Source organism: Nestor notabilis, unplaced genomic scaffold (genome assembly GCF_000696875.1).
Source record: "Nestor notabilis isolate BGI_N333 unplaced genomic scaffold, ASM69687v1 scaffold13832, whole genome shotgun sequence".
Lineage (NCBI taxonomy): Eukaryota > Metazoa > Chordata > Aves > Psittaciformes > Psittacidae > Nestor > Nestor notabilis.
Window position 1 is genome coordinate 54,416 of NW_009918798.1, and position 11,220 is coordinate 65,635.

The 11,220-nt window shown below is 37.7% G+C and overlaps 1 protein-coding gene across 1 annotated transcript in view; it reads right to left on the bottom strand.

The window, feature by feature from the left end:
* Positions 1–6,457: 6,457 nt before the first annotated feature.
* DCUN1D2 (DCN1, defective in cullin neddylation 1, domain containing 2) overlaps positions 6,458–11,220 on the bottom strand; it is a 22,545-nt gene continuing 17,782 nt past the window's right edge. Inside the window, exons 4-6 of the mRNA XM_010009909.1 lie at positions 9,988–10,070; positions 7,694–7,790; positions 6,458–6,992 (exon numbers count right to left, since the gene is read on the bottom strand). Of these exons, the coding sequence (XP_010008211.1) occupies positions 6,913–6,992; positions 7,694–7,790; positions 9,988–10,070 (260 nt within the window). The 3' untranslated portion in view covers positions 6,458–6,912. The remainder of the gene's footprint in view (positions 6,993–7,693; positions 7,791–9,987; positions 10,071–11,220) is intronic.

The following is an 11,220-nucleotide window of genomic DNA, read 5'->3' on the forward strand; positions in this document are numbered from 1 at the left end:
TTTTTAAATGTGTTTTGCTCACAAATACATCTCTGTGTAGGCTCAATATCTTCCTTCAAGGAGTCTGCTGAGACTGACTCAGATGGTGGTTCTGAGTCACCATCCGTGCTGCCTTGAAGACTCACAAATTACTACTACTTTAAAGATAGAAATACAAATGCAAATATAAACTTAGGTAGATAAACAGAAAGCTTTGATTGGCCTGATTGTAATTTTGATAAAGAATACCTTGGGAAAAGTCTTTATTTTACTTTGATCTCTTCCAGAAAGCAGCACTGATTGCTATTTGGATGGAAAAAGCCAGCAGTGTAAAAGATGCATCCTCCTACCGCCCAGAGCTCTAAGCGGTTAATCACAGGCTCAGTTATTGACATGTGTAGAAGTATCACTGTACTTCACAAGAAACCTTAGTGCAGTTTCAGAACACAGAGAAGCACTGCTATCCCTAAGGTGCCAAAGCGGTGAAAGTATCCTCTGTTAGTACACTCCCATTTTAAAGATCATGACTGGGTAGTGGAAGTGCTGAGTATTAAGAAGAGGTCTCTGTGAGTGTCTTCAGTGTTAGGAAGGAACAATTCTGCACTGAAAAGGCAAAAAAATAATAGGGCAGTTATGCCTTAGGATACCAGGGGCATTATGTAGGAACCAAAAGAAATGCAGGGCCAAGTGTTCTACAGCGGGGCTGTAGCCAGCCTACACTAGAGATAGAGAGATAGCCTGGAATGAGCAGTGAGGATGCCAGCCCCTCTGCCCTGTGTGGCTGTGGGAACAGGCATCACCTCCCACACCCAGGGCAGTGAAGCAATGCAGAGGTAATCTTAGTGTCACCCCTGCACTGTCAGTTACCTCTGGTTCTGTGTGTCTGAAAGTGAACACTCAAAATGGGCAACTAAGGCCAAGGCAGCTCACAAAAACCACACCTGGTGGAAGCACTGATGTTGATGTCTCTGTTACAGACCCACGCGCCTTTCTGTGGCACCCACCCCTTCTCTTTCTGCAGAGCATTACAATTTAGAAGCACGCTGAATTTGAACTTGCAAAGCAAGGACAGGAGAAATCACCTGCTGAGGCACTGTGGAGAGATAGTAGTAATGGCCTCATCAGATGGAAGGCTCCTTCCTGAAAATGGGCAAAGCTATTCTTAGTTTTCCATTTATCTCTTCCTTCCGAATGTGGCTGGCAGTTGCAATGCCCTTTTGCCTCCCATGGACTTTACCCTGCTGCATGCACACTTGGCTGCTTGTAACACAGTCCAAATTAGGAGTAAAATGTTTGGCTTTAGACATATGGCTATAATGGAAACCCAGAGAAAATTTCAGTTCTACTTTTCAACTCTGCAAAATAGAACATGCAACAAAGAATTTAGTTTTTATTTAATTTGTTAATTGCACATCAGCTCTTTTTCATGTGGTAGTTCAGCTCACTAGGAGCTTTCTGGGCAGAGCTAGGTTAGGCACCCTGTATCTACCCCTACTGCCCCCAAAGGAGACAATTATCTGTAAATTAACACACTTGCATGTCTCAAACACAGCCAAAATAGTAACTATTAAAATGAGCAAGTATTCACTTACCGTAGATATTCACAATAGGAAAACCAACCAACCAACCAACCAAGCAGGGCTGGCAAACAACATTTGGTAAATGTTACACCAGATAAAAATGCAGCTTTGGTGTCCTCTCGTTAGTGCACATACGACCAGAAGGGGAAAATCCATTAAAAAGGGAATGGGAATCATAGAATCATGTCATAGAATGGTTTGGGTTGGAAGCGACCTTAAAGATTATTTAGTTCCAACCCCCCTGCCATGGGCAGGGACACCTTTCACTAGACCAGGTTGCTCAAGGCCCCGTCCAACCTGGACTTGAACACTGCCAGGGAAGGGGCAGCCACAGCTTCTCTGGGCATCCTGTGTCAGTGTCTCACCACCTTCGCAGTGAAGAGCTTCTTCCTAGTATCTAATCTAAATGTCCCCTCTTCCAGTTTAAAGCCATTTCCCCTTATATCACTACTTGCTTTTAGAAGAAGTTCCTCTACAGCTTGCTTGAAAGTGGGACAGAGAAGACTTCTTCATGTTGGTAACATGCTGGTTTTTCACCCCATACAAGAAGATGAAAGCATACACTCAGCCAATGTTGTTCCACCTATGTTTCCTTCACCTCAGGGGGTGTGAATCAATGATCACCACCCAGGGGAGGGCTCATAGGCTAATACAGGAGCTGTTGCTTTTATGAATAAATGAACCAGCGAATGGAACATGGGCTGAGTCTGCTCTGTCAACACAAGCCCTTCAGCATTTTAAAGACTACTACACCCCAAGTACTTCACCCATGACTGATGCTTCTGCTATTCAGAAACACTCAGCAGAGGTATGCTCTTGATTCCAAGCTTACCCATCCAAAGGATTCAGAGACGTAGCCTGGAATAGTAGGGTTGATACCAGATGGGTGTCAGACTTGTGTGAGAGTTGCATCTTTGCAACTACTGTAGTGAAAGGTTTTACTTTAGTAACAGGATCATTCCTTTAGGAAAGAATACTAATTCTAGAATACATTCATTAAGATCCAGGTTAAACCAGACTGGTTTTACTCAATTCTTTAACAGTGGGGATGAATCATTTTCATACAGTTTTATGCCACTGCCTTATAAAACAGAAAGAAAAACACGGCAGCACAGACTTCTTTCCTCTCTACTCTCTTGACAGAAAGCCTATGTCGTGACAGGAAATCCTATAGGGTGTAAGAGTATTTCACTACTTGTAAGAGTCACAAGAGAAAGCACATGAGAATTTGCCAAGTATAAACAAGAGGAATTATCCCAATAATTACACTAAATCAAAACTTGAATGCCCTTAAGAGGTGAACACTGTACCCCCTTCTCTGAAATACGGAGTTTTCTGCATGTGGTTGTAGAAGTAGCTGCAGTTGCAGGACTCCTCTTGTTAACAATTTATAACAAAAAAAGCCTATTTTAGAGGTGTGTCATCCTCACCTAATTCCACTCAGCATACTATACATACTGCAAAGGCCACAAACCACCTTCAGTTGAGTGGGGTTTGTTTTAAAGAAAAAGGTTTTAATGGTTGTAAAAACCTTACACTTTACCCCTTTCAAAAGGGATATGCCTTTTGGTGTGCCAGATGCTGGTTAGCATCAGCTGAGGGAACCTACTAAGTGGTGCTGATGCTTGGTTCAAGTATCTGAATCAGCAGTTCTGCTGTTATGGGAGAAGGAATGATACCTCTCATGATACCAAAGGAGCCAGTGGCTGGTGGGAGATGGGAAAGTATAGAGGATAACATACTTATTTGGATTTAAACTATTGGAAGCTTAAAGGAAGTTTAAAGGAAGTTTTGTTCTTAATTGGACAGTTGAATACATACCTCCGAAGGTCTTTCCACAAATTTCCAAGCGTGCTGCTTCTCCTGCACAGCTCAGAGCCTAGGATTGAGCAAGACTTGCCCTGCAACTACACCTCTTGTTGCCAGTACAAACTAATGACACAAACTGAAGAATATGGTCATTAGCAGTTACATGTAGTAGATGCAGCAAAACACAGTGAACTTCTTCAAAGTTTAAAGGTGGCACAAATGAACAAAACAGACGTCAATTATAACTGCTCAAAAATTAATGAGTTACCATCCTTGACTTCTTCTGACTGATGGTGTAACAATGCAAGAATTTGAAAGAATAACTAGAAACCAAACAAAAGACCGCCCAATCCCACCAGCTTTTGCAAGGCTTCCAAAGCAGAATGCTGACAAAAACCATACAGACATCCCACATGACTGACTTCAATCCTTGAAGTTGACAGTCTATTTATTCCTTTTTCCATTGCCACAAAATTTACACACGTACAGCTTACTCAGCAGCAAAATCTCTCAGGTGCATTGAATGAGCAGATGCCTGCAGGTTTGCTCTTCTTGGCATGACATACATGATAAATTACATTTAAATTTAGAATTGGCAAGTACAAATCCTATGGCTCTGTTTCAAACACTTCAGGATGTAAAACCAAACAACTTGGCACCAAGTTTAAAAATACATACAGCATATCTAGGAACTGATACTGTATGCACCGAACAACCTGAAGACAACTGCACCATATATGATTACAAACTGACCAGCCTAGCCGTAACCACTGTACCAGCTTACCTAAAAAGCAGGTCAGAGTGCCCTGTAATGTGGAACTGTGCATAGCAGCAAATTGTTAAAATACAGAAGGAACTCATAATTTTAAAGCAGTCTATTTGCATCTATTTTTATGACAGCTCAAGTGTGAAGGTGTTACTCCATGTCATTATTTATGGGAATGTAAAATGTATACGTGATTTCAAACAGGTAGAAGACTAGGAAAAACGTACTACATCTAGGAAGCTGGCTAAGGAACAACTCCTATCTTGAGATATTTTGCCCAGTCTTCCTCTGTTGGAAGGTGTTTTCCATGAAGGATCCTCACAGGAATGAGGCTTAAGAGTAAGTGAATAAGTGTGTGTATATATAGAAACTGAATACTGTGCTAAGCCCCTTCCTTCTTCCTCAGATTACAAGGCAAAAAACTTTAACCCACATGCAATTTTTTATGCTCTATTTATTTTAAAAGGTAGAAGGTTCATTATGTTGACTTGAAGGAGTTCTGAGCATGAACAAATGCTTCACAAGCTCTAGTGCTATGAAACTATTCAGTTACATCACATACCAATAGATTAAACTACTTCTGGACATTCATATTATAGCTATATATTTTACGTGGCAATTGTATGAGCAACAAGCATCCTACTGCTTTTGGCTACATAAATTCACTTGATGTTACGAGATGTTACACATTGTCCAAAGCCTACAGGACATCTATAGAAATAGCTTTTTTGGGAAGAAAGTGGAGGTAAGTCAAACGTATTAAAAAGAGCATAATACTGTTTTTAAATCTGTTGACTTCTGCAAAATACCTGTATTTATGTACACAAATGTCCTTTTAGAAAGATGTAGTCAGAAAGTAATAATTTGGCTTAATATTATTTATTACCTAATGCTACACAGAAGAGAGGCATCTGAAAACTGAGACTCTGACATCTAGTGGCTGCCATGCAAGATCTAACATTTACAAATACCCCTTAGGGTAGAAAGACTGCTACTAATAAATCACTCACGGGGCATCTGTAACTTGCCTGCTAGGTTCTTTTTCTCAGAAAATTTGCTAGTATGTTCACATTTGTCCTAATCCAGCTTTTTAAACATCATACACAACTTAAATTCTCTCAAGCAGAAGAATGAAGGTAATCTTTCTGTATGCAACATGTACATTTGTTCTTGTAGGCTGCATTGACACAAATGAAAGTTGACTGCTTATATGAAACTCTAAATATTAGAGTTTAGGAGAATATTGTAAGCTTTTATACTCTCACAACTACAAAATAAAATAGTATGCTGTCATGCAATACTTAGATGATCTGATGTGATCCAAACAGATATAAATTATATAACTTAATGCACTATTTTCTCCAAAATTCTTGCATCTATTCAGCTCTGATTACAGAAAATATATTGATCATAGCTGTACATACTCTTTAGCAACTCTGTTTTAACAAACTCTTACAGTGGCTATGACAAACTAATTTTGATGAGGTAGCATTTGAAAGAACCCTGTGTGAAGATGTTTTGAATTCTGATAAACCTTTTTTGTGCTTAGGCATTGGAAGACACTGTACACTTTATAATCAAAGGCTGGTGAAAGGGGAGAACCAAATGACTGTAAAAATTCAGATCTGGTGAAAACTGGTCCAATTCCACTCGCCTTGAAATCAATGGCATTGCATTATTTTACTCTTTCTTTTTTCCTTAAATAAAACTGAATGCATAATACATCCAGAGGCATGAATGCTTATCATCCTTAATATAAAGTCTCCTTGCTCCTACCTATCTCTCCAAAGTGGAAGGCAACCATTTAAGATTTTGGCCTTATTCACATATATCATCTGAGAGAAGTGCCAGGAATTGCATTTATAACGATGCTGAATTTAGCTAGAATTTATGATATGGGTCATGCTACAAATAAAACTGAAAGTTATAGTCCAACAGTTCCTTATTTAACATAAATGAAACACAATGAAGACTAACTGATTTTCGATAATCGTACATGAATTATAAAAGCATCTTTGGTTGTTTAATGTCTACTTTAAAATGGATATTAAGGAGTTGCAACAAAGCATAAGAGCAGCAGCCCTTCATCAGCAACACTACAGCTACATGTCCAAGCACTTCAAGAAGAATAATGAGGAAGTTAATCTCACAGGGAGAAAACAAAAGGCTGGATGTAATCCATCTACACATCTAGGACTTCAAAATACAAATTTCAAATTTTGGTGACAAGTAAAAAAAGCATAAATGTTTTCTTTGTTCTGTTATAATTCTGTATTAGGACAGATCCATGGAACTACCCTTTATAAAAATACAACATACTGCGTAAGTTTTACTTAGGGATTTAATTTATATACCACAAATACTGCTTTTAATATAAGTACAATATAATACAGTCTTACTTATGTAACTGCTGGTGTTCACTCTGGATCATGAACTGAATGGCATGCTGTGCTGTCAAAACTTTAATAAAATGGCCTCTAGTTAAACTTCTCCAAAGTATAAAATCATGCAAAATCTACATCCTATATGATACAACCAGTACAATAATTGAAGCCAATAGCCTAGAAACAGCCTGGACTATCTTCTGAGTTTGTTCTTCAAGTGTCCACAAGTCAGCCATCATTTTCTTTAGGCAGAAAGGAAGAATGTCTGTTTCGTCTGCAGAATCTCGTCACAAGCACTGAAACCAGCAACAGTGTGCACGGTTATCAGCTAACAAATCTTCATTACCTAGTGCAGTTCAGAACGCACATTTAGTCCATATTGACAGATCTGGGGTTAGGAAGTTTTACGTTTTCCTCCTGTGACTACTGGTCGTGCATATTCCACAAAATCATCTATAAGAACAGGCCACGCTCCTGAAGAGAAGTTAAGCAATTCAGAAATTAGTGTATCATTATCAGCAATAAATCTGTGCATACTCTAAACATAAAGTATCAGAAGTTCACTTTGACATTTCTGGCCCAGTCCAACTAGAACAAGCATGACATGATAAACGCTTGAAGAAAGTACCTTAAAAATTAAACATTTGAATCTGTTCTTGCAGTAATAGTTCTTAGTACAAATAAAATGTATTTAAAGCATAAAAATCCACACTACAAAGTTTATAAACATTAGCTGATGGCAAAACCATGGCATCCCTATCCAAGCCATTTACAGCTTGGGAAATATTTCTGTACACAGAAATATTCCAAAACAGGACTTGCAGGATTAGTAACAAGAATGTAAATTGTTTTTAGGCTGGTAAAAAAACCCAGTGCTTATGTAGATATTCTTGTATTAAAAAAAAAAGTTTCACTGAGGCTCCTGTAGTATGACAGATTCAAATAGCATGTGCTATCTCATGGTGTGACTATCTTCTATTTACATATTACAGCAAACTAGTTAATCTTCTTATCATTACTGTTTTGGCAACAAGAATAACACTATAATTGCAGCTAAACCTCTAAGGGTAAACAAATTAAGACAGAAGATAGCAGCATCTTCTGTCTTCTGATAATTTAAAGCAAAATTTTTATTCTGCTGCACCAACTTTTGAAGATATTCAAGTACTGCTTACCTTCTTCATCATAGTTGGACATATCATCTGCAATCATATTTCCAAAATCTAACAAAAGATTCCAAGTATCTTTTGGAATTGATCTTTTATGATGTTCCTATAAAAGAGAAAAAATATTGCTCAATCCAAGCTACTTTCAAATTCCACAGTAGTTTATATTGACATAGACAGAAATGTTTCACAAGTATTTTTTCTTCTTCTTGCTCACCATTTATTTTATTTTTTGTAATAAAGTTCACAGCTTCCAAAGAAAGCTACAAAATAAAATGCAACTAAAGAAAGAAAAAAAACCTAAATTCTTTAATAGTTGTTTTATTTTCTCTGTTCTGCTTTTAGGGTGTTTCTAACTTACTATGGAAAAGGATAAACCAATTGCATTTATACTTCTAATGACATCTATTCCAGGTTCTGAAACTGTAGCCATGGGTTAGCATTCTACCATTTAAACTTAAGCCCTTTTTTCCTTACTGCTTCTTACTTATGCTTACCCAGCCTCTCCTTCAATTTATTGGTTACAGTTGCACCTATGCTCTTCTCACTCACTCCCAGACTGCCTTCCAGATCCATCATATATATCACAAGAATGCACTACCAGCAATTGCTCCACTTCTGCCTAGTCTCCTTTTTCCCCAGTCTGTCCTATTTTCCACTACCACCTCCCTGTCTGACTTAGGATATACTCTTTCTGCACCACCCCATTCACAAGTACCAGTTGCCACTGTGGCTGGTTTTGAGCAGCACTCCAAAAAACTTCAGTCCTAGTCAGAATTCATTCAGCTTTTATAGTTAGCACTCCCAAGAAGAGAGAGCGTGTGGGGAAACACAACTACTAAGCAGTTGTGAGCAATAGCATCAAGTCAGACTATTCACATATTCCTTCATCTGTTGATACTGCTATATCACCTGTAGATAGCAGCTATTTAACAGGGAATTAAATTTCAACACCTAGTTCTGCTTTGCAGTAAAAAATTGCAAGTACATGAAAAGACGTGTTTGGTGAAGGGTTGAGGTTTTATCTGTTTGTGGTTTTGGTTTTGGATTGTGGGGTGGGTTTTCTAGTTGGTTGTTTTTTAAGCAGTAATACTCTAAAGTGTGGAGAGGAACAAATCTAATTTGAAAAATCGGGAACTTGATCAAAATGAGGTTGATGTCATTTCTTTTAAAGTAAACATTCAGGTTAAATATCTGTAGCAAAATTAAGACACTTCATACCAGATCATCTAGATTGAAGCTGAGATCATCACCTGCTTGAAGCAGAGATCTGCAGAACTGTCTGTAGTAACAAACTTGATCACAAAGCCCAGTGGGAAAAAAACCAGTGAGACTTTTCTTCAGTTATATCTATAGATCTGAATAGGAATATGTTAAGTATAGCAAGGAATTTAAGATGTGAAATGTTTTCACAAGTTCTTTTGCTTAAATTGGTACTTTATTCAATTAATTTAAAAAATCCTGTTCAAAAATTCTGAAAAAACTCCAGAAAATATTGCAAAAGGTGTACACTTCCCCTGTTAGGCACTGGTGGTTACTGAACAAAAGGCAGAAAGATTTCTTAATTCTCCTAAAGTACAGATAAGAAGATAAATTAAAAAACAAACAAGATAAATTATAAATTATGTAACATTATGGAGAGTCTTTGGGGTTTTTTGCAAGTACACAGGAATGCAAACATATAAATGTGAATGAATGAAGCAGGTCTTTAACAAGAATTTTTGCAATTTCTAAAGTTAATTTAAGCATCTTTTCTCCACTGCTCACAGAATTGCACTGGTAACAGAACACCGTCAACATCAGTCCACAAGTATTATCCAAAACATGAGTTGAAATAATTACTTAGGCAAGAACTTCCATTTAAAAAGTGTCAGGTTAAGTCAGTCATAACAGAATTTACACTAAAAAAAAAAAGACTGAGTTTATGCATTAATACCACAAAAGGCAGAGCATGGTAAAATACGTGGTTGACAATAATCACAGCAGTCTTGAGAATAAAGAAAACATAAGTTCAATCTACAGTCCTCCTTTCATGCAGAAGCTTTCATCAATAGGAGGATACAGGATCAAACAAGCAGAATGCTCTATTGTTCTGCTACACCTTTTTGCATTCTTCTCAGTTAGAAAATAAGATACAGAAGATTTAGTTTGGCTTCATTTAAGAATACTTTATATTGGTTTTCAAAAAGGAAGAAGTTTGAAGGGACTATTCAGAGATCCTTTTCCTTTATTGGAAATGCACAGTCCACAAGCCAGACTGCTGTGGACTAAGATAGTCAGGAAGGAATATGGTACATACTTACCAACAAAAATTTATTCCAAAGATCTAGAAATTTAAATCTTCCTGACAAGACTAAATTCCAATATGCAATTGCCATTTCTAGATCTGCAAAAGACAAGGCAACATGTAAATATTACAGCACATTTTATGCAATAACTCTTCTGGTTAAACAATTAATGCTACATCCAGTGTATTACAACACAAATGAATAGCATTCTTCTGGAATCAGTACAAAAATTATATGGAACTGTTTTCTACTCTCAGTGACCCAAAAGGCAGGAGACAAGCAGTAATGGTATAAACTGCATATTGAATATCAGAGTCATAAAGACTAGAATATTTTTGTCATCATCCAGCAGTGCCAAATCAAAGCTACTTTCAGTCTACAGAAACAAAGTAGTTATAACTCTATATACAAATAATAAAAATAGATATATGCACAAGCACAACAGATATTGATAAAACCCAAACATTTAAGTCTGCAGATGCCAATTCCTGTTAACTTACCACATTTTAGACACACATTGACTTTAAAGAGATTTTGAGGATACGAGGGGATAAAAAAGCCGCAACATTTGCCTTGGGCATGGTAATTACACCGCACCCCTTAGAGCAATAATTCTCTTCTTCTGGAATCATTCAAAAGACAAACACCTACATTCAATACTGAAAATATGAGCCCAAGAAAGCAGCCCTTATTCTGCACCACGATCAGTGATCTGAGAGCAGAGTTCAGCTCATGCATGCCAACAGGAGGATGCTGCACTGCCACACACTGAAGCAGAAAAGTAGGAGCAATATTAGATGCAGCATAAGGGTAGAAAGGATGTTTTTCTGAAGACCTATTTTCATTCTCAGCAGCTCACAATACCTAATGGCATCTGTGCCTGGTCCCATAGAGAGCAGCACTAAATGTACACATAGTGTTGTGCAAACACCAAATAAAGCACAGTCTGTCTTAACCACAACAAGATTTCTGTTTGTCCTTTCAGTGCAAAGCAAGTATAAACAAAATGTGAAACTTAACAGAAAGTACTGTTGTAGCAGGTAAGACAGAAGCTTGACCTCCACCTACAGGAAAGGAGCATGGTATTTTAAATTGTATATATCACATTACAAAACAAAGGATGCTCTGTCACCTGAAATCAAGTTTCAAGTCTGAAAGAGATGTTCCAGATTTTAACAGACCCAATTTCCTAGGGTCTGTATCATAGAGAGCTGGGGCCTAGACAAAGCACAATAGCTAAAATGTAGG